The 23371-nt window shown below is 56.2% G+C and overlaps 2 protein-coding genes across 3 annotated transcripts in view; one reads left to right on the top strand and one right to left on the bottom strand.

Annotated features, from left to right (window-relative positions):
- MED24 (mediator complex subunit 24) overlaps positions 1-1592 on the bottom strand; it is a 31515-nt gene extending 29923 nt beyond the window's left edge. For both annotated transcript variants that reach the window (XM_054593820.1, XM_054593822.1), the window contains exon 1: positions 1465-1592. The gene's annotated coding sequence lies outside the window, so the exon portion shown is untranslated. The remainder of the gene's footprint in view (positions 1-1464) is intronic.
- Positions 1075-22438, top strand: THRA (thyroid hormone receptor alpha). Its single transcript, XM_054593852.1, has 10 exons — positions 1075-1283; positions 6278-6343; positions 11509-11847; positions 14318-14385; positions 14894-14994; positions 17489-17636; positions 18265-18470; positions 19452-19598; positions 20209-20467; positions 20922-22438. The coding sequence occupies exons 3-10, from the start codon at positions 11795-11797 to the stop codon at positions 21170-21172; spliced, it is 1233 nt and encodes a 410-aa protein (XP_054449827.1). The 5' UTR covers positions 1075-1283; positions 6278-6343; positions 11509-11794; the 3' UTR covers positions 21173-22438.
- The last annotated feature ends 933 nt before the right edge of the window (positions 22439-23371 follow it).

The following is a 23371-nucleotide window of genomic DNA, read 5'->3' as shown; positions in this document are numbered from 1 at the left end:
GTGGAGACAGTGCCCCGCCCTGAAAGCCGTGGGAAGGCTGTGGCCCCCGCTGGTAAAACTGGGCTAATGACATCAGGGGAACCGGTGGGGCCAGAGGGGGTGCTGGGGTAATTAGAGCTCTGCCTGGTGCTGGGAGATCCCGAGATGAAAGGGGCTCTGGCGTCACTGGGTTGGTTTTATGTCCGTGAATGCAGGTGTGTGTGCATGGATGTGGGGCTAGATGGTGGAGACTTCTCCTGTGGGGAAGGGGATCCATTTTTGTGCAGCCTGCCTTCCGCCTTAGATTGGCCCTCGTACCATGTGGATTCCGGTGGGGACAAACACAGGTGGAAATACCACCTCTGCGAAGGTGAGAGCTGAGGGGGTAGGGCAAGCCTTGCCCCCTCCCCAGCTCAGCAAGGGGACCAGATCGTTGAGGAAATGGCTGGTGACAGTGAATAGAAAGAGCCTCTATTGGAAGAGGGCGACATTGGAAAGGGGAGGCAGTGGAGCTTAGAAATGAAAGGTGAAGGGAAATAATGGGAAATAAAACTCCGAAAGGATCAAAAACATAAAGTGACCTCAGAGGTCACCTGCCCAACGCTCGCATTTTAAGGCTGAGGAACCTCTGCCCCCGAGAGCGGGGGTGATTTGCTCAAGGTCACACAGTGAGTTACTGGCACAGAAAGACCCGAACGCAGAAACAAACTCTAAACATCCAAGGGTTTGGTATTTAATCTTTCTTGCTACTTAATAAGGTGCAGGCGGCTCGTCGATACTCCCATTTCCATCCCCACAATGCAAACCCCCAAACCTCCCATTCTTTCAGCAAGCAAAGACTATTTTTTAAATGACATTTTTTTCAAAATATGTCACCAAGTTCCACTCCTGCCGGAGACGCCTGGAGTGGGGAGGGCGAGTCCGAGCGGGATGGGGGCGGGGGCGGCGAGGGGCGGCCGGGTGGCTGGCTGGCCCAGGTCCCGGGGCGCGGCGGGGAGCGGGGGCCACGGGCCGGCGGCGGCGAGGCGGCCTGCAGGGAGCAGCCGCGAGCCGGCCGGGCGCGCCGAGTGAGAGCCCCAGCCGGAGTGGGGCGGGGAAGGGAGGAGCCAAGAGCGGCCGCCGCCTCTGCCGGAGGAGCCGCGGGGCCGCCACACTCGCCCCCCGCCCCCCCGCGCTCACTCGCACTCACACCCGGGCGCAGGAGGCGGGCGGCCCGGGCCCCACCGGCCCCCCATGGACGCCCCCCGCACGGGGCGCTGAGACCCCGCGTCGCTGCCCAGCCCGGTCCAGCACACCACGCCGAGGTAAGGAGAAGGGAGCGACGGGGCATTAATATGCAAATATCTTGCGATTGATTATGCAAAGCCGTGGGGCTCTCTGGCCAGCTCCCCGGCGGTCTGGGGGCGCCCGGGGGTACCTGCCGTAAGCCTCTGCCTGCCCCGCCGCCCCGGTGACCCTGTCACAGCCTGGGAGCTTGCAACTTACGCCCTTGGGAAGGGAGGTGTTGCTAGGAGGTCGGTGGGCCCCGAGGTTTGCCAGCGGAGATGGCGTCCAGGCCTCCCCCTCGAGGGCCCGCCTGGCCTCTGTCCGGCCCGTCTGCTGCGCATTCCCGGGCCCGGCCCCGCTGCCCGCCGCCCGAGCGCCCCCGCCCGCCGCGCCGCGGTTTGTTTACTTACGGTGCGCTGGAGGCCTGCCCCCCCCAGCCCCCACCCCTAGCCTCGGAGGCCGAGGCCGAGTGGCCTTTGCAAAGCTGCCTCCAGCTGCGGAGGGCAGTGTGAGTAGGGTGGGGAGTGTGCTTGCACGGGCCCGGGGAGAGGGAAGTCCTCCCCCCAACCCACCAACTTCACCCGCCTCCCCAGTTGAGCATGGCTCTCTGGTTGCAACACTCCTAATTGCAAAAACGCGGCTGGGGGTGGGGGGAGTGTATTTGAGGGTCCCTAGATGATTAGGACAGTTGCAAGCTAGGGCGGTTGGGGAAGAGGAGGAGGAATGGACCTGTGTTGTGCGTGCCCCCCCCCCTTTTCCCTCCCCTTGCAACGTGTCTCTGGTGCCCCTTCTCTGCCTGGGGCCCTCCCTTGTCCGGTGTGAAAGAAAGGCCTGGGAAGGGGGGAATGATAGGGCAATGGAAAGGCCACCGTTTCCAGGGTGGAGGTCCCAGAAGGAAAGCCAGGGGGATGGGAACCCACTCTTCAATAATGGCTCTGGCCCCAGGAGGGGGAAGGAACGAAAGGGGCTGTTGTCCAAGATGAGGGGGAAAGCAAATGTGACATGCAGACACCGAGATATGCCCACACAGACAGCCACATGCACAGCCAGGGACACCCAGGCAGACTCAAGGACAGGAGCTGCTGGACACACCCACACAGGGACAAGGGAAGAGGCTGGCTGCTGCTGCACCGGGGAGCTCAGAGGGGTGGGACACACCCACAGGAGACTGACCCATGCACATATCCATGAACAGGGTCACACGCAGATGCTGTCACACACGGGGGGGGGGCAAGGAGGAGTTGCTATCACATAGAAAAAGTCACTATCACACTCCTGCATGAACGCAGGGCAATTGCACACAGCCGTACATTACAAAAGACCCTGTCACTCACAGGCACACACGTGCTCACATGAGCCCAGTCACACAGGCATCATCACCTGCCTTCGGTGACAGTCACTGTCACTCAGTCAGACGCAAACGTGGTTACACATCAACACATGTATACACAGCTTAGCAACAAGTATTTTCTTGGACTCCGACTGTGGATCGCTGAGGTTCTGTATACAACAAAACCCCTGCTCCCAAGAAAATTAAATTTGTTCATATGAAAAGACTCTCCTGCATAATGGTGCAAGGCATGCATTCATGATAATGTTCTAGGTCTCTATGGTTTGTCCTCCCACCCTGCTAGATGGTGAGCTTGAGACCTGACAGAATCACTCCGAGAGCTATGGATCCCACCCAGAGCCTAGCACAGGAAGTGCTCTGTAAATACTTGTTTGTTAATTGATTGACTGTGGGAACTCCAGGCACAGGTGCACTCATTTGCACACAGTCCCAGGGACTCAGGTGCAGAAGGCTCAGGTCCACACCAACAGCTGTGTCTAGACAATCCCAGACACACATACACTCTAGCTATGCAGTCAGGCACACCCCTAGATGCACACAGAGTCATGGACTTTTTCCCTTAAGCTTCCTTCTGTCTTCTTCCTTAAGGGTAAGGCTCAGCCTTTTTTTTTTTTTTTTTCCAAAGAAACTAGAGCAAAGAGAGTAGGGGCAGGGGGGTTCCAGAGGGCCGAGTCATGGGCCTGAAGCAGTGTCCAGTAACTTCCAGCAGCTGGAATTATCCTGGCTGCTGGGGGAAGGGGGTGCTAGGGTCTCTATCCCACCCTAAAAGCAAGTGGGAGGGGGGAATCTATCTGCCCCTGCTGGGAGCCTTTGTCTGAGCCTTTCCTGGGGCAGTTCACTCACCCTCAGCTGAGTTCCTGCCTCTCACCCTGAGTGTGGCCCCTTTTTCCACCTCTGCCCTCCTGTCTAAACTTGGAAGCCTTCCTTAGGAGGCTGTATGCTGGTGAGTGTCTGGGTGAGTGATGTGTATTTTTGACTTGGAATTTCTCTCTAACGCGGTCTCTCTGTTGCTCTGTCTTGCTGTGTCTGATTCGCTCTCCTTGTTTCTCTGCCAGACTCTAACTCTCACCCTGTCACTACCCCCGTCTGTCTACCCCTGTTCTTGTCTGTTTCTGCCACAACCTCCTTTCTCAGAGCTGGGAACTGGCAGTGATGTTCTTCATAGTTTTCCGGTTGTTAATACTCAAACCCCGCCCCCCAGTCCCTGCCTGCCCTGCCTCTGGGGTCATGGAGAGGTTGGGGTGGGGGGTGGGGGGCTCAGCTGGCTGCTCAGGACATCCTGCACTTCCTTAATGCTGCAGCTGCAGGCCAGAGAGTTTTGGGGGCTGGGGATGGGGGGTAGGGAAGGGGTCACCTACTACCCATGCTGACCTCTCAGGCTGGCAGGCTTAGCCAGGAGACACCAGATTGGTGGAAGCCCTGGGTGTGCACATCATAGCAACCTAGCCCCAGCCAAGCCAGTGAGGAGCTTCCCACCACACTCACCACTGAGAGGCTCACCCCCATGGGCAGTGTCAGGAGTTGGCAGGACCCGCAGTGGCCATTCTCCACACCCCTGGCAGCTGAGACCCACCTCAGAGATGCCCAACAGCTGTGTCCTCTTTGCCCAGCCTCAGGGACTGTTTCTGAGGTACAGCTGCCCAGACTATGTGCAGGGCTGAGCAAGGCCCTCTCCCACGCGTGCGGTCTCCAGGCCAGGGTGGCAGAATGGGCAACTCTTCCAGAGAGTGAATCTGAGCAGGGGACACCAAGTGTTCCTGCCTTGCTCCCCTCTAGCTATGGCCTGTTCGAGTGAAGAGGCACGGGTAGTGATTGTATTATAGAGAATCCACGGGCTGCTACAAAAGGGGAAACGGAGGCTAGGTCACAGGGAGCACATAACTGGATGAAGGACCAGGGTATCATTCTTCTAGCAGGTTATGTTTAAGAGCATGACCTTTTTTCTGGAGCTAGATTGCCTGGGTTTGAATCACAGCAATGCCACTTGCTATTTGTTTAACCTTAGGCAAAGAATTTAGCCTCTCCCTTGCATTATCTGTCAAATGGGAATGATTATACATTCTCCATTTGGCCTTTTGAGGATCAGAGGATTTAGGTTATATAAAATGCTTTAAAAAGTGCCTGGTGCATAACAATCAGTGTATTTATTAGCTGTTACAATGAGGAAACCTGTGGGTCTGGGGTTCCCTGGATTTCTTGGAGAAGCTTGGTGGAGAACTGGAGCTCCTAGACATTGCAGGAACAAGAGTGATATGGGGTTGGGGGGGGTGGGCACTGTGGGTCCCTAATCTCTAGACCCCTTAGCTTTTGTGTCACCATTTTCTCCTTGACAAGTTTTTGCAACCTGGAGCTCCTCTGAACCTCAATTTGTACCTGCTTTTTAAAGGGAGCCCTTGGCATTTCAGCCTGGGACACACCTCCCCAGTCAGGGACACATGCATGAATGTTTGGGCATCACTGAATCTCTGTTGGGACAAGTCTGAGCACTGGGAGCACAGGGATGGGTAATAACAAGGAAAGCAGGCTTCTCTCCCCAACCCCTCTTACTTGTGGACTATAGCACCCTTCCTCTCTCCTGGGGAGCCAGCAACCCAGCTACCTACCATTGACCAGTCAACCAGGACCCAACCCTGGCCGACAGACACCGGATTCCCCACCTCTGCACGGCGGGGGCATTCATGTGAAGGGTGGTGGCACTGAGTAAGGATCAGTGTGGTAGGCGTGGCGCCTGGAGATCCAGGGTGTGTCCTGGGCTGCCTTTTCCCTCTGTGAATCCAGTGATAAGATTCTTCTCTCCTGCAAATCCCTTTTATTTAGCCCCTCCCCTTCCAGCTGCAGCAAGGACAATGGGGGCGGGGGGAATGCCCTGTGGTCAGCCACTGGGGAGTCAGTCTCAACTGTAGTTTTCCTGGCTGCAAAGGTGCTTGGGGGGCTTTTGTAGGTCTTGGGGGAGAGGCAAGCGTGGTCACAGCAGACAGAGCACTGACTTGGAGTAGGCGGCTGGGTTGTTGCCATTCACCAGTGGCTGACTTTGGGCCTGAGTTTTCATCATATGGGGACAATGACGCCTGCCTCACTCAGAGTGAGGGTAAATAACATACCATGACGTGACACCTGTGTTCAATCCATGTTCCATCCTGGCGTGGTAAGCAACGCCTGTGGATTCCCCTGTCCTCCCAGGGCTTGGCATGCTCCGGGGTGGAGATACACATGCTGCTGGAACCAGTGACAGTTAGTCTCTCACAGAGGCATCTGGGGCTCATGTGTGGTAGAGAGCATATGGTTTTCAGGCACATGGTGCTGCCCTCCTCCCTGGCAGGCTAAGGCAGGGCTTCCAAAGGGGACCTCACTTTTATATGCACTTGTATGAGGCAGCCTAGAGGGAGGGGTCAGAAGTTCTCTGGGTACACAAGGGTAGCGAGATGAAACTTAGTGGTCCCCAGAAAATGCTACTGTTGCTCCCCCACCTTGGGAGTGAGCATTCAGTCTGGGGACCAGGGACTGGAGTTAAAGATTAGGGCCAAAAGCGCAGCCACACCCTCCAGAAGTAGCAACGTGCAGCATGACTGGACCAAGCCCCCAACCCACCTCCTCTTCCTCCTCCTCCTCTTCTTGCAAGGGAGAGATGAGCTCTTGGCTCGAAGAGCCTTAGTTGCCTGTTTCATTTTCTCTTTTACCCAGGCGCGTGGGCGGGGAAAGGGGAACGCGAGGAGGATTCGGTGGCTATCAGCATTTTTGTACACATCAGTGAGTGGGCGTGTTGTGCGCGCATCCATGTGTGCGTGTTTTGTGCATGTGTGGGCCGCTGAGGGCTCTGAATATCTGTGCAACGGTACGCGGAGCTCGCTGTTCTGCGCATGCGGGGTGAGTGTGTGTGTCTGCACGTGTCCGTGTGTGTGCCAGAGACTCCACTGCATGCGTGCGCGCGCATGCAGGCGCGCGCGCGCGCACGAGCACTTCTTAATTTTTCCCCATTCTTTTCCTCGCTCTCCTCCTCCCTCTACCCTCTCTCTCCCTCCTTCCTCTCTCCCTCCCTCCTTCCTCTCTCTCTCTCCCACCCTCCCTCCCTCAGTGGGGGCTAGCTTCCACCTCCCTGGGGTGCCTGGGAGAAGAACATCCTTGCCTTTCCCTTCCACCATTTCCTTCCTTCCTTCCTTCCTGGGCGGTGCTCCCCAGGGCTTGGGGACAATTCCTCTCTATGGCCTCTTTCTCTTTCCTTGGAAGAGGGGAGTTGGGAAAAGAGGACCCCAAGCCCTGTGCCCAGATACCATCTGCAGTGAGCGCCTTGGCCCCGTGACATTCATGCCTCCAGCCTTCAGCTGCCCCAGTACCCAGCTCCAATTACCCCTGGCTGCTGGGGGGAGGGTGGGGAGAATGTGCCATGCCCAGTTGGGGGTGCTCCTAGCTCTGCTCTCTTGGCTGCTTGGATTTCCCACCTCCATTCCTCAGGGGAATTGGGTCAGGGGACACGAAGTTCTGGGGGTTGGCAGGGAAGGAGCTGGGCATGGGGGTGACCTCTAGACCTGGGCAACCACCTTGATGCCTGACTGGAGCTGGCCTGGGGTAGGAGGAGAGAGAGGAGAGCAGCAGGTGGGTGAGGTTATGTTGGGGGGGAAGCACAGTCTTTGTTGTTAACACTGGGCATCTGGCCCAAGTCAAGGCTGCTGTTTATGTCCTTCTGTCTCTGACCTACAGGGGGGAGTTTCCTGTTCTATTCTTTTGGGGGAGAGGATCCTTTGTTGATCCGATATCCCCCACCCCCATCTCCCATTCTCTAGCCTCCAGGGTCCTGCAGTGGCTTGGAGATCAGACACAAGGGTCACTGTCCTTAAGCTCCAGAATCCCATCTCATGGGGGCCCAGAGAGGGCCGACCAAGGAGTGCTGCCTCCCTCCCACCCTCCCTCCCTCTTGCCAAGCTGGTGCCTGTGTCTGTGTACTTCACTGCCATCTCACACCTGCCAACTAGTACCTTCCTTCCCGCCTTCACTCCTCTCTTTCCTGGCACTAGGATAACAGTGAGTTGGGTGGGGCAGTCCCGCTCAGTCCACACCTGAGAATAGAACAGGGGGGATCTGGGAAGAGAAAAGGCGGTCCCAGCCCTGGGGGACATCTACCCCTCCATGTAGGGCTTGTGTTGCTGCCGCAGCCTCTACCATCGCCAGACGCCCAGGGGCTGCTGGTGCTCGAGGCTGTCCATGGAGCCCACGCTGGCACCGGCGCAGTCTGCACACAGATGCCTGTGTTTGCCTGTGCATGCTTGTGTGTATGTTTGGGCTACAGGAGCCACCGGGGCCCCTCAGCATCACCCTTCTTGGCTCCCACGGTGTGGGGTCAGGGCATCAATGCCAGATCATTGGGAGTTGGAGGGGGTAGTATCTCCCCCCATCCTAGCAGTAGGCAAAGGGGAAGGGGAGAGGGAGGTGTGAACCTACCCACAGCACTATTAATAGCCCACATGCCAGGCCACCAAGAACCAGCTGTCACCGTGGAAACCAGTTCTACCACCCCCTCCCCCAGCCTCCGTGGGGTGGGACTTAAGCAGGGCATGAAGTAACCCCCCCCACCCATCTTTCTTTGTTACCTTTCTTTCTTTGTCTCCCCCTCCATTTTCTCTCCTCCTCCATTTTTCTCTCCTCCTCCCCTTATCTGTCCTTCGCTCTACCTCACCCCTCTCTCCCACCCCGCTCCCCATCTCATTGCCGCCTTTCTTCCTTTCCTTCTACTTCGTGGGCATCCCCTGCTCTACCCCATCCCTTCGCAGCTCTTTGTTCTTACCCCTCCTCATCTTTCTTCCCCTCTTCCCCCATAATCTCTTTTACCCCTGTCCTCCCGTTTTTCTCCCCTTTTCTGGGCCCCCTCTCTATGAGTGTGTCTTTCCCTCTGTGGTTGGCAAAGAGGAGGGTTGGGCTTCCTTTGGAGCATTAAGGACAAAGTTTAGGGGCCCTAGACAGGTGGGGCCAAAGGCAAGAGCAGACACCCAGGAGAGCAGTGTGTTTAGAACTGGGGGCTAGGTTCCGGGGGCAGAGGGGTCCGGCAGTGCCAGGAGTCCTTTGGGAAAGCCCCTTGGGTCTGCAGGACTGCAGAGTGGGAGAGTCTGGCAGTGGGAACCTGGCATGGTGCCTGTGGATGCCGCATTGGGCGCTTGTCTCTGTCCCCCCATTGCAGAAGCACTTAAGCTTAATGAAATGCTTCCCCCACCACGGGCACCTTGCCCACACTGCCACCCGGCAGCTCTTATCTGACAAAGAAGGAGTGGGTGGCCAGGCCAGCTGACAGGTGGGTCTTGCCGTCCTTCTGTCCAGGACTGTCCAACCTAGGCTCAGAACCCCATAGCTCCACCCCCTCCGCCTCCTTGGGGCTGAGCCTCTCCTCTGCAGGTGATGTGCAAGGAGGGAGGGAGCTGGGGGAACTGAGCAGGACTCCAGGAGGAGGGGTGACAGGCTGCCCTTTAGGGTGGGCATCCCTGCCCCACGCCCCCTTCCCTGCTGACCGTTCTCTGCCCACAGCTAACACAGGCTCACATGGTATGTGCCTCCCCGAATGCTGGCCCTCGGCTTGCTCTGTGTCATCTCAGCGTCCCTAGAGAGATGACAAGGAATTCCCAGGGGTTCCAACTTCTTGCTGAGGACCAGGCAAAGGTCTCCTAAGCAGTCAGGACAGTGCCTTTCTCCACTGCTCACTGCCGGGGCCCAGTGTAGCCTGGGTTACACCACCGGGCACCAGGGCACCACCCAGCTCAGCCCAGAGACGGGGCAGAGAGAGAGCCTTCCCCTCCCACGACGGGCACGTGCGAGCCCTTGGCAGTGCCCAGGCACATTTGGAGTTAAGGCTGGCCTGGGGAGGGGGAAGGGAAAATAAACATGGTGGCTTAGGTTGGCACTGCCCCAGGTGTGCCCTGTAGCAACTGGCAGTAGCAGGGATGAGGGAGGAGGGGGTCCTCCAGAGCGATGGCTGGGGGCAGGAATGGCCCATGGCCTGTGGCTGCTGCTGGCGTCCGGGTCTGGCCTGGCCCACAGCTGCTAACACCCATTCACACACACCCTGGCCCTCCTCGTCTGCCCCTGGGGACTGCACCCCGGGGCTGCCCCTCTCTCAGCATGCCCACTCCTGTGCCTGTCTCCTCCCCTCCCCAGGGGCACTTGGGCCTCCTGCTGGCGAGTGGATTTTTCCAGCCTCTGTAAACAAGTGGTGGCAGCGTGCCAGGTGGGCAGGAGACAGGCGGGGGCAGCACCGCAGCCAGGGTGTGCCAAGCACCGAGGCACAGCCTCGGGGGGAGATGGGGAGACACTCAGAGAGAGAGAGAGACATTCAGATACAGGCAGACAGACCCAAGGAAGCCTTGTTGGGCACGGACAGAAGTGGAAACAGGCAACAGAAAATAGCCCTCTATTGTCCAGCCCAGCCTGACGACTGCCCTGGCCCCCTACCCTCACCGCCCTGGCTGAGAACAGCAGGCCCCAGTGCCCCGTCCCTGGGCATCCCCACCCACTCCTACTTCTCCCCCCACCTCCACCCCTTCAGGCTGGCTACGCCATTATAAATTTATAACAGGAATTTCTCCACAAGCCAAGAAAAACTTGACCTACTTTCTTGACGGCTCTCTGGGCTAAGGCTCCCTGCTCACACCCCCCCAGTCTCCTGTCCAGCCCCCAGTGCCCAGTCCTGGTCTGTGGAGGTATCAGAGGCAGAACGAGCCACCCTGCTGTCCTCCTGCCACACTCCCTACACTGGGGGCTCACCTGCGTGAGGAGGCCTGTCCCACGGCCCTGCCCGGCCCTGCCCAGTGGCCTCACTTATCTCACCGTTCCCCGCCCACCCTGGCTGCTTATCAGTTCTTGGGGGCGGGGTGGAGGGCCCAGGGGCGAGGCCTCTGATGCGGCAGCCACTTGATGAAGGTTGTGTGTTGGGAGCTGCACCCTTTGGCCCCCCAGAACATGCCCACACCTGCCTGTGTGTACAGACAGTAAGCTTCAGGTCTGGAGCCTGTGGTCAGAGGTGCAGTGTGGAGGGAGCGGTGGGCCCAGGCTGGCACTGCCTCACACCCCAGGGAGTGGAACCCGGCTAGCCGGCAAGCCACGCTGTGAGATTTTAGTCCCTGAGCCACCTGCTCACTAGCTTTGTGAACTTGAGCGGATGACCAAGCTGTCTGAGACTCAGTGTCCTCACCTGTGAAGTTCCACTGCCCACCTCGGAGGGCACATAGGGTCGCTTCAGTTAGCAAGTATTAGTTTCCTTTCCCCTTCCCCTGGCCATCCTGGTGGGTGGCAACTCAGCTAAACCCACTGGGATGACTGGTCCCCAGCTGGGAAGTATGACTGGGGACCTTCTGTGGACAGCTGCGGAGTCCTTGGAAGGCTGGGGGCAGAGAGCCCTAACTCAGCCAGCAGCAGGGGAGCTTAGCGCCCCACGGTTTCAGGGCCTCTCTCCATTAAGGCGCTCAGGTGGCCATTCACGACCCCTGCCTCCAGGCCCACACCCCACCCTCCCTTCACACGCACCTCCCCTGCCTGGGCTAAAAACTGATCATCGCTGGTCCCCTCTTGCCCTATAGTGTGGCGAGTTTTATGAAAACTTGGCTAGATAGGTGGTAACAATCGCAAGTGTTTAATAGACACTTGTTAAGGGGGAGATACTTGACTGAATGTCAGAATTTAGACATGGTGCATGGATGAGCTCATTCTTTCCCTCCGTCCATTTCCGTGTCTGGGGCTTAGGACATGGATCTCCAGTTTTGCCTGCTAAAACCCGCTGAGCTGAGGGCTTATCCTCGTTCTCGCCATGTGCTTGCCCTCCATGCCCACCACCATCTTGTTATGAGCCCCAAGAGCCCAAAATGTTGCCACCAAAGGACTCCTATCCACCCATCCCACAAGGGTGCCACCTTATCCCTGCCTTTCTCCTCTCTCTGCAGGGACCTCTGGACAGGACAAGACTCTGAAGCTACTCCCCCAGCCCAGGACTCCCCCAGCTTTCCCCCCAGCACTACCACCTGCCACTCCCTGGCCCATCTCACCGCCCACCCCCCTTGGGGCGCAGGGCATGGTGTGAAAGGCCAAGTGCTGAGGCGGGCACCATGGGTGCTGTGCCCTAGGCCTGGGTGGCGGGGGGTGGGCGGCCTGTGGGTGTGCCGGGGGGGCCAGTGTGCCCACCCCAGTCTCTTGGCGTGCTGGAGGGCATCCTGGATGGAATTGAAGTGAATGGAACAGAAGCCAAGCAAGGTGGAGTGTGGGTCAGACCCAGAGGAGAACAGGTAACGGGCCCAGCGACAAGGTCGCGTCAGCTCCTACGTGGCAGGCATGGCCGCCTGCCTGGGCCAAAGAGCTGCGCCTGGGCCTTTTCGGGCGGGGGGAGGGTGGAAGGCCAGCAAGCCTGCTGCCTACCTTTGCCCAGGAGATGAGGTCGTGTTCACGTGTGACAGAGAATTAGGCACCTGGGTGGAGAGGTACCCATTTTGGAGTGGGGAAGTGATCTAGAGCAGAGAAGTGACACAAAGCAGGCATGCAGTCCCCCCCGTGACAGTGCTGGGCAGTCTCAAATGCCCCCAGTGTCCCCTCAGCCACCCTCATCGGAGCACGTGAAACGCTGACAGCCTTCCATTTGCCTCCGCCCCCTGCTGACCTGTTCACATCTGACCACTAAACTGTAGTCCACAAGCCACAGCGCATGTGACGTGACTGTTCAGGGTTAGCCGTGAGCAGTCATGTCACATGCACTAGTAACTGTCTGTCACAGCCCACACTTATATTTGGAACCTTTTGGGAGCCCCACAAGCTCTTCCTTGTTCATGGGCAAGGGCGGGCACTGCCAGGGGGCTCCTCCCAGGAAGCAGAAGTGAATGCCAAGTAAAGATTTTGTGCACACATGGAGGAGGCATCAGCCCTACACTCACTGCTAGGAATGGGCTACCTGTGATATGAATTAGAGTCGGGCCCAGAGGGTCTCTACCTCTCCCATTAACTCCAAGTGGCACAGAACTCTGTGCCAGTTGGCGTGGTGCCCCTGGAGCTGGGCACAGTCTGTGTCTATGGCCAGGGAGAGGGTGGGGGATGGAGTGTTCTGGGGAGCAGAGTGGCTGTTGCCTAGGAGACCAGATCCTGAGCCAGGAGGCCAGAGGCCTGGCCAGGCAAAGCCCTGAGGCCCAAGACTGGGTCTCTGGAGGGGTGTAGGAAGTGGATGGAGCTGGCAGTGGGTAGAATACCTGGAGTTTCCCCTTCCCAAAGCCTTGCTCCAGAGGAGGCGCTGAAAAAGAAGATTGGCGTGTCACTGCGTAGCTCTCACTGACAACCTCTGTACCTCCTTGCCCAGATTTCTGTGAATCTGGAAGAGTCTGCTCCTAACCAGAGAAAGGCTGGAATCCTGGTTCCGGGTCCCCCAAGAACTGCAGCCCCTCCCCTTCAGCCTCCCCTCCCCTCCCCTCCCCCATGTCTCTGCGCCACCTTGTGGCTGTCCTTGGGAGTGCACCCAAAGACTAAATCTAATGATTGCTGGAGACCGTCAGCTCAACTGGGGTCTAGGCGGCTCAGAGTGCCGCCACACCCTCCCCTCCTGGAGGAGGGAGAGGGGTCTGACTTTCCAAATGTCATAGAAATCATACAGGGGTATTCCCTAGGGAGCGTGGAACACAGAGCTGTCTTTGTGTCCCTGACCAAGGTCACTGTGTCAGTATGTTGGGAGCTGCATCAGGGGGAGGGGCCCTGCAACATGCCCCGCGCAGGATGGGTGTGGGAGGTTATACAATCCGTGCATGCATGTGGAAAGCTTATGTAACCTGTGTGTGCTAAGGTTATGTAACATGTATGTGGAGAGGCAGGCAACACATATGTGCAGTGGCCATGGTTTACTAATACCTTGCATTGAGGGGGTCAGTGTCCGTGTCCTGACTCTGATTTCACTGGTCAGCAGGCACAAGTGGGACCTCTTTTTGTTGCTCTCTTAAGTGGATACCGTGGACAGGGTGACTCTGGAAGTCCTTTCCTATTGCCACATTCTTGGTTCTAGGTTCTAGTTGCGAGGCACTATATGTTTTCAGTCACTGTGGTTATTAGCATGAGTATATGTCCTAGAAATCAAGCAACAACATGTTTTCTGGGGGGTGATATTGTTAGGCATCTGTCCAGAGGGTTGCGTAACACATGGACATATCCTAGAAGTCATATAACACATTTGAGAATGCCCTGAAAGTTGCGTAGATATGTAGATCCTGATGCTTATTTACCATGCTTGGGTTTATACTGAAGACTGCATAGTTTCATATGCAGTGGTCTTGTGTTGCATCTATATATGTGTGTTCCAAAGGTTATATAGCTTTAAGCATGTCCTGAAGATTCTTTCTGCATGTGTCATGTACTGAGGGTATAATCTACACATGTACTTACACATGTACTGCATGTATAATCTACAAGATAGCCACACATATTTAGTGTGGCTATCTTGTAGACTATGGGTGTTTAAGGTTTTAGAATGTGTGCGTGTGCATGCGTGCGTGCTTGTGTGTTGGGGCTCTGGAACATGCTTGTACCCCAGCCAAACCCTATATCTCCCTCTCTGAAGCGTCTAGATAGCTGGACCTTTCTTATTTTGTCAGCTGACCTGAGGATGGGAGGTAGAATGAGGACATGAAATGCAAGGAGTCAGGCCTGGGGGCTTGCATAAGCCTGTTGGATGAGAAGGGGGCTGCCCAAAGACTGCGCTGTGATTCTGCCCACTTTGTCCCCATCCAGTGCCAGGTCACCAGATGGAAAGCGAAAAAGAAAGAACGGCCAATGTTCCCTGAAAACCAGCATGTCAGGTGAGCCTGGCTACCTGTGCCCTTCCTCCCTGCCCTGAACCCCACCAAGCCAGACCATGGCTCTTCTGGAGCCTGGGCATGTACCAGCAGCTCCTGTGTCCTACAGGAAGAGCCTCCTAGAGGGCTTGGGATGGACTTGTCTGCAGGTGAGACGGGTGATGTGGGCCTGGCCCAGCCTTGCAGATGGGTTAGGTCAGAAAGGGCTTCTTCCCTTCTCCCATGACCCCCTTGCTTGAGACCCCCACCCCTGCCCCAGAATCAGGGCCTGAGTTAAAGGGCTGAGGGGCAGTATCCCCTGAGATGAGTTGCTGACATTTGCTCTTCCATATTCTTAGGGAAGGGGATGGACAAGATAACCTTTAATGTATCTCTAGGATTCTACCCTTCAGGGAAGCTGGGCTAGGGGATGGGCCAGGAAGAAAAAGTTGGGGGATGCAGAAAGTGTAGAAACCTCTCTGCTGGGAGCCCAAGCCATGCCTGCCTGCCTGCCTCCCTTCCTCCCTCCCAGGGTATATCCCTAGTTACCTGGACAAAGACGAGCAGTGTGTCGTGTGTGGGGACAAGGCAACCGGTTATCACTACCGCTGCATCACTTGTGAGGGCTGCAAGGTATGGACCAGCCAGCTCCTGCCCCTCCCCCACCACCTGAGCCCCCATCTCATTCCTTTTAAGGTCTTCAGCACCCAGCACACCAGATGGCTCTATAAACATGTAACCTAAAGCCCACTTGTTACATCATCATTTCTCTTCTCTTATTCATTCATTCATTCATTCATTCATTCATTCATTCATTGATAATCCCTGCTCTGCCTTTTATAGGTAACATGCCTAATCTCTCTGAGCCTTGGTTTCTTCATATATAAAATGGGAATATTCATGTCACCTACCTCATAGAGTTGTTGGGAGAATTAAATGAGATCATTCACGGAGTATTTAAAACCGTGATGGCCCTGCCCTGACCAGGCAGCTTAGTTGGTTAGAGCATCGTCCCAGATACAAAAAAGGTTCTGGGGTTCGATCCCCAGTCAGGGTACATGTAACAGTCAACCAGGTGCCCTGGCTCATGTGGCTTAATGGATTCAGTGCCAACCTGCGAACTGGAAGGTTGCAGGTTCGATTCCCAGTCAGGTCACATGCCCGGGTTGTGGGCCAGGTCCCCAGTTGGGGGTGTGTGAGAGGCAATGGATTGATGTTTCTCTCCCTCTCTCCTTCCCTTCTCCTCTCTCTGAAAATAAATAAAATCTTTTTTTAAAAATTAAAAAAGAAAAAGAAAAAGAATCAAGCAATGAATGCATAAATAAATAGAACAAAAATTGGTTTCTCTTCCTGAAATTAATAAATAAAAAAATACTTTATTAAAAATGTAAAAAATGAAACAGTGACAGACGCAAAGGAAACACTCAAAATGTCAGCCATCATTCATCTGTTCAGTGTATTAGGTGTGAGGGGTGTAGTATGCTTTGTCCCCAAGCTGCTCACAGCCTACCAGAGAGACAGACATCAGTTAAAACCAACATCAGCGTTTTTCAAAATATGGTCTGACCACCTGCAGTACTAGGTAAATGCAGATCCCTAGGCCTCATCCCAACCCCAGCAGAACCTTTTTATGGTGGAGCCCAGGAATCTGCCTTTAAATAAGTTCCCCAGTTGCTTCCACTGCACCTGAAAGGGTGAGACCCAGTGCAGGGTGGGCGGGTGGGGGGCGGCGTGGTGGGGCCCAGTGAAGAAGAGGATGGCAGGGTCTCCCTGGGCAGAGGGGACAAGGTCATTGACTTGCGGAGGCTTAATTAGGTTTCACTTTGGATGTTTCAACCTCTGTGGTTTTTCTAGGATCATTATCTCCTGAAAATGTAAAATTTTCCAAGAAACAGAAATATTTAAAAATATATTAAGGGGCCCTGGCCAGGTAGCTCTGTTAGAATGTTGTAAGGTTGCAGGTCTTATGCCCAGGCAGGGCACATACAAGAAGCAACCAGTGAATGCATAGAGAAGTGAAACAACAAATTGATGTTTCCCTCTCTGCCTGCCCACCTCAGCCCCCCCGCCGTTCTGAAAAATATATATAAAGGCTTGAAGTTCTTTTCTTTCTTGGTGTCAACCAAACCAAGACCATCAGGGATTTAGAATCCCATAACAGTGTCTCAGGGAGCAGTACAAACAGTGTAACATAGACCAAGGAGCCTGACTCTCAAGGACACCTGCATTCCGGAGGAGCCTCTCAAAAGGACAGAGATGCCTGACCCCACCCCTAGAGAGTTTAATGTTGTAGGCCTAGATGAGGCCCAGGAATCTGTGCTTTTGGTAAGCACCCTAGGTGGTTTTAATGCACCCCAGAATCTGAGAGCTCAGACCTTGGCGTCCCATACCTCAGGACCAGTTCTGGCTCTGGTGCCCACTTAGCCATTTGGGCAATTTAAGCAAATAAAGCAACTTTGGACAAGTTGCTAAATCTCTCCAAGCTTTAGTTTTCTAGTCAGCAAAATGGAGGGACAGCTCCTACCTCATGGTGTTCACACGAGTGTTACATGTGCTGATGCATCAAAGAAAAGGAAGGCTTATAAGCGCCTGGCACATAATGAGCATTCAATGTGATGTACAGAACTGAAATTTTTGTTTTAAAGCTACTAGAATTCATACAAAATGCCTTATTTTGACTTTTTGACAACCTCCCACCCCTGTCTCATTTCATGAGCTCCACCTGCATGGGCAGCAGGCAGCACGTATGAGAATGGTTTTGGAGTCACTGTTGTTTTAGAGTCATTTAGCAAAAGATGGAAATCAGGTATTAATTGGACTTCCGATGCTGCTATTCCTCAGGCTTCACGGGGCCTCACACCATCCCAGGCCCAGCTCTCTGTACTTCCTCATCATCCCCACCTCTGCCACCCCCCACCCATGTACCCCCACCCCTTAGCAGCCGGGGGAGCTGAGGGCGTGTGTGCCTAAGGTCCTCCTGAGTCCCGGCAGAGCCCAGCGATCCTGGGCCTGCTGTGTCAGGGGCATGCCAGGTTCCCTCGCTGATCCCCCATTCCCCAGGGAGCTGCGTGGTTAGTTCAGGAAGGGGAGGTTGTGATCACAACATGTTCCATCTCCCCCACCCCAGGGCTTCTTTCGCCGCACAATTCAGAAGAACCTACATCCCACCTACTCCTGCAAATATGACAGCTGCTGTGTCATCGATAAGATCACCCGCAACCAGTGCCAGCTGTGCCGCTTTAAGAAGTGCATCTCCGTGGGCATGGCCATGGACTGTAAGGGGGTGGGCGGGGGGGTCTCAGGCCAGGTGGCTGGGGGCGGGAGTGAGTTCAGTGATGGCAGCTCCCTTCCAGAGTGCCCTCAGGGCCCACAGGGCAGAGTGACCATGCAGGTCGGGCTGATGGCGAAATGTATGTTTAGAGTCTTGGTCCCTGCTGCCCTCATCCCTGGGGAAAAGGAAACAGGATTCCTCTGGGTTCTGCGAGCCCCAGTGCTTACCTGCCTTTCCCCACTCCAGGCCTTAGAGGGAGTCGTTGGGTAGGAAGAAGCCCTGAGCACCCCACCCTAGCACAGGGTTCCTGACTACCAGAGGGGACACCCCACTTCTGGGTGAGAGAGGACGTCTTTTATTGCCTAGGGATTGGGTGGCAGGGTCTCTTAGTAACTGCTATCACCATATCCCTTTACACCAGAACCTGCCATGCCTCTGGATCAGCCCAAAGTGGAGTTGAGACCCCAGTGATTATCATGGTCCAGGTTGCACCACCCCGCTGCTAGGGGATTTGGAAGCCACTCCACCTCTCTGGCCTTCAGTTTCCCCAGCCTGTACAGTGGGGAGAGTAGTTTCTAAGAGGGCTGTGGAGAGCGCCATGCAAAGGGCACATGTCTTCCTATTGTTGACAGTGGTTCTAGATGACTCAAAGCGGGTGGCCAAGCGTAAGCTGATTGAGCAGAACCGGGAGCGGCGGCGGAAGGAGGAGATGATCCGATCACTGCAGCAGCGACCAGAGCCCACTCCCGAAGAGTGGGATCTGATCCATGTTGCCACGGAGGCCCATCGCAGCACAAATGCCCAGGGCAGCCACTGGAAGCAGAGACGGAAATTCCTGGTAAGGGGAGAGTGGGATGGGAGGGAGCAGCAGCCAGGTGCCAGGGAGAAGTGAGCGAGCTCAGAGGCTTGCCTCTTCCAGGAAGCCCTCTTAGTTTAATCTAACCCAAAGCTGATACTCCCCACACCTTGGTGGTTTTGATTTGTACACGTGTACATGTCCTGCCTGGGTCCTGCCTATTCCATCCGATTGGAAGCTACGTGAGGACAGGGCCTTGCCTTCCTCATCGAATTTCCAGCAGCGGCAACCGCTCCTCTTTTCCCTGCGCACAGTCACTGGGAGGAGAGGGGGAGGACACAGTCATGTAGCAGTATTTTGGGGTACCTGCTGGGTGCCAGGCATTGTGTTAGGCCCTGGCAAACCTGGGTGCCAGGTGAATGGTCAGCTTGAGAGGAGAGGGACAGTTGGCTGTGTGTGGTCAGGGAAGGCTGGAAGCTGGCGTGTGGTCTCTGGTAGCGAATGCCAGCGGGTGGGATGGTGTGCTGTTAAGCACACGGGCTCTGATACCAAGCACCTGTGTGTGTAATGGTCAGGAATCAGACTACCTGGTTCTGTAACTTACTAGTCATGGGACCTTGGGCTTATCAGTTAGCTGCCCTATGCCTCAGTTTCCTCGCCTGTGAAATGGAGATAATTATAATATCTTATACGGTTGTGGTGAAGATTAAATGAGATAATATATGTAAAATATGTAACCTAATGCCTGCCCACATATTGAAGACTCAATAAATACAGCTTCTATTATTATGACATTACTTCTTCTACCGCTATGATCATTGTTATACTAGCAGACCTGGAGCTCTGGCCCTGGTCTGTTCTCTGCTCCAAGGTGAAGGAGAAACCTTAGGCCTAGGACATAGCAGTCCCAGGTACTGGCGGTGTCTCTTCCCCAAGCTGCCTTGGAGCTCCCCCTGGTGGGCAGGGGGCCTTGGCGATTGAAAGGGGTCTGCAGCCCCAGCTGACCCCCGTCTCTCCCTCTAGCCGGATGACATTGGCCAGTCACCCATCGTCTCCATGCCGGACGGAGACAAGGTGGACCTAGAGGCCTTCAGCGAGTTTACCAAGATCATCACCCCGGCCATCACTCGTGTGGTGGACTTTGCCAAAAAACTGCCCATGTTCTCCGAGGTGAGTAGCAGATGGGAGGGGAGACATGGTGACACACTGCAGGGAAATCTGGACCTGCTCCCCAGGTCACTCAGTCCTAGCACATGCTCCTCTGAGTTTCTCTGGACATGGAGCAATTCCTTTAGGTCAACACACACCCAGCACACACATACCCTCACACACTCACTCCGAGCTACCTGATCCCTAAGGAACGGGCAGGCTCCGAGTGCCCAGTCTCTGCAGTGCCGCCCAGGCCCTCCCAGCCCCTCCCAGCCCCTCCCAGCCCCTCCCAGCCCCTCTCCTCCACAAGCCTCCATGCCGATCCCAACTCTAGGCCTGGAAGTTCCCACCTTGAAGAGCACCAACTGGGGGCAGGCTGCCATACCAGCTGTGTTACCTAACTCCCTGGTATCTCAATTTCCTCATCTGCGGTGGGAATGGAGATAATGATAGGATAACTATGGGATTTCCAGAAATAGGGCGTGTCTGTGGCCCAATGCAAGGTTAGCTCTTCAGAGTACTTGTTGCTGGCTGAGGCCAATGGGGGCCTCGCAGCTCCCAGGGGGCATCCCCAGGGGATGCTCTTGGGGAGGGGCCTGCTGAGTGTTCCTGTGGCCCTGCCACTCCACAGCTGCCTTGCGAAGACCAGATCATCCTCCTGAAGGGGTGCTGCATGGAGATCATGTCCCTACGGGCTGCTGTCCGCTATGACCCTGAGAGCGACACCCTGACACTGAGCGGGGAGATGGCCGTCAAGCGAGAGCAGCTCAAGAATGGCGGCCTGGGCGTAGTCTCCGACGCCATCTTTGAATTGGGCAAGTCACTCTCTGCCTTTAACCTGGATGACACAGAAGTGGCTCTACTGCAGGCTGTGCTGCTAATGTCAACAGGTACCTGTTGGTTGGCTGGGAGGGCTGTTCTCCTCTTCCATACTCAATCCTAGTCTCTCTCTACCCGCCCCCGCCCCCCGCAACAAGCCCACCTCTGCCTCCCACAAGCTTACCTCTGTCATCCAAGCCATCTCTCTCATCCTGGTCCATCCGCTGTCCCCTCTCCCCTGCCCCCTTCCAGCCCGTCTCTATACTTATTCCCACCCCACTTCTCTGACCGCCAACCCTTCGGTCTGCCCCCAGCCCTGTCCTGTCTCAGAGTTTTCTCCCTTCCCACCTCTCTGTCCCTCTGTCTTTTTTGCTTCCTCCCCTCTTCGGTCCCCCTCCCGCTGCCATCGAGTTGTTCCTCCTACACATGACATGCCCCCTGAGCGTGTTTTCCTACACTCAGCGCCTCTCCTCTGTCCTCGGTCTCCCTGTCCCCACTCACCCTCATGCCTCTCCTTTCCCGCAGACCGCTCGGGCCTGCTGTGTGTGGACAAGATCGAGAAGAGTCAGGAGGCGTACCTGCTGGCGTTCGAGCACTACGTCAACCACCGCAAACACAACATTCCGCACTTCTGGCCCAAGCTGCTGATGAAGGTGACTGACCTCCGCATGATCGGGGCCTGCCACGCCAGCCGCTTCCTCCACATGAAAGTCGAGTGCCCCACCGAACTCTTCCCCCCACTCTTCCTCGAGGTCTTTGAGGATCAGGAAGTCTAAAGCCTCAGACGGCCAGAGGGTGTGCGGAGCTGGTGGGGAGGAGCCTGGAGAGAAGGGGCAGAGCTGGGGGCTGAGGGAGACCCCCACACCTCTTCTCTCCTTCCTCTCATCCTCGGATAGATTCAGCTCCCACACACACCCGCACTACCCCGTCCCTCCTCAGAACCTCCAGCCCTGGGACAGGGCAAACAAATGAACTTGCTATGAAAAGGACAGTGTGGGAGGCTGGGAGGGGGACCGTGTCCTCTAAGAAGGTAGGGGAAAGGAGGGAGAACTAAGAGGGGACAAGCCATCTTGACTGTAGGGGACAGGAACGTTGAGGGGGGAATACCCTCAACTCACCCCCTACACACACACAAGAGCCCCCTGTCCAGTTCCTTGGCCTAGATTCCCCCTTCAGGCTACAGGCTAAGGGCCTCTCTGCTTCCCCAGATGCCTGGGTGCAAAGAAGGGCTTGGCTTGGCTCCTCCTCGGAGGTTAAAAATTATAGTCATTCTAACTGCACTTTGGAAACCAGGCAAGGGGAGAAGATAAATGAAGAAAAACTAGACAGAGAGAAAAAGAAAAAAAGAGAGAGCGAGCGATTGATAGAGAGAGAGAGAGATAATATTAAGTTATTAACTGAGGCTGGCCAGAGGGGAGGATCCCCCTACCCCCACCCATGCACTTTGAGAGCTGCCCCTCCCCCCCCAGTCAGAGAGAACTGCCCCCCACACAAGGTCCCTAAGGGTAGGGCTGCCGATCAGAGCTGTGAGTTAACACAACAGGGTCCTGGCCACCCCCCCCTTGCCTTGCCCCTCCCTCTGTGCCCCTTTGGCACCCCCACCCCAGGACTCCCTCTGCTCTCTGCCACTCGTGCCCGCTGAGTTCCATCTACCTCTCACGCTGGATGCCAGCTGGCCCCTCACCAGCCTGCCCTGCTGCCTGCACAGCTCCCCTTTCAAGTGCCCAGCCCCAGGGGCCTCTCCCTGTCCCCACCCCCCAACTCCTTCCGCACCTTGGCACCCACACAGGAAAAACTGTGGCTCAGGCTCCCGCCCTCCTCACATCCTGCAGTATTAGCTACAATCCAGATGCTGCTGCACTAGGGGCGAGGAGGGGGGTGCTTGAGCTTCTCCCAGAGCCTCCACCCTCTTAGGACTCTGTTTCCCATGTGTCTTCTGGGCTCTCTCTAACTCCCTCCTCTTCTGCCCTCCTCCTCTTCTCCTCCCACTTCCACGCACTAACCCAGACCCTAGGCGGGCGGGCGGGCAGGCGGGCAGGCGGGTGGGCACCAAGGAAGGGGGCGCTTAGATTAATAGCACTTAGTTGGGGCTCCGGGGGAGGGGGCGGTTGGTGCTCCTCCTTTTTTTTTTTTCTTTGAAGCTCTTTGGGCCAGCCGCCGCTCTGCCCCTGGGACCCGTTCCCCCTCCTCTTTTCTCTAATTCAGGGACTTTGGCTTGAGCCACCTCCCACCTTCCCGGTGAGGAGCACTCTGTCGGTCTGCATTTGGGTGGCTGCCTTCCTCCTCTTCCCTTTGGCTATTGCCCCCTCTGCATGGGAGAGGGACAGAGGAGGTAGCTCTCCCATGGGTGGGGCAAGGGGAGGGTGGGGAGGGACAGAGCAGACCAGAGGGCCCTGGGCTCAGGGCTGTACGTCGGCAGGGATGGATGGGTGGACATAGATGCCCCCGGAAGCCATGGGGAATGGGGTGGGGGGGAGGGGTGCCAGGGCTTCCTGCGCTTTGCACTATTGGGGCAAAAATGTCTTAAGCAGTGGGGAACCTGCCATCCCACCCTGACCCTCAGCCTGCCGCAGCCCCTACACACACACACAAAATGCTATGCTGCCCAGCAGGGCATGTCCTTTCCCTGCCGTTCAGGTGTTCCCACGGAGGGGTGCCTGGAGGAGCACCCACTGTCGCCTGTGCGTGTGCCTGTCCCGCCCCCTTGGGCAGGCGGGCTACACACGCCGTCTTTGTCTCCCCCGCCTCTCTCCTGGGGCTCTGATTTCTGTATTCCTCCTTTCCTATGGGCAAGCCCTCTCGTACCCTCCTCTCCCTGCCCCTGGGGGCCCAGTGGAACTCCTGACCTGTCTTTTGTCTCCTCCATCCTTCCAGCCCCACCTCTGCTCCTCAGTCCCCATTCTCAGCCATGGACATGGTGGAGAAAAGGCCTCAGAGAGGCTTGGCCTCTTATAGGCACTTGGAATCCCCACACC

Source organism: Pteronotus mesoamericanus, unplaced genomic scaffold (genome assembly GCF_021234165.1).
Source record: "Pteronotus mesoamericanus isolate MK-2021 breed Mesoamerican mustached bat unplaced genomic scaffold, CSHL_Meso_final scaffold_476, whole genome shotgun sequence".
Classification (NCBI taxonomy): Eukaryota; Metazoa; Chordata; class Mammalia; order Chiroptera; family Mormoopidae; genus Pteronotus; species Pteronotus mesoamericanus.
This window is presented reverse-complemented; position numbering and strand designations above follow the sequence as displayed.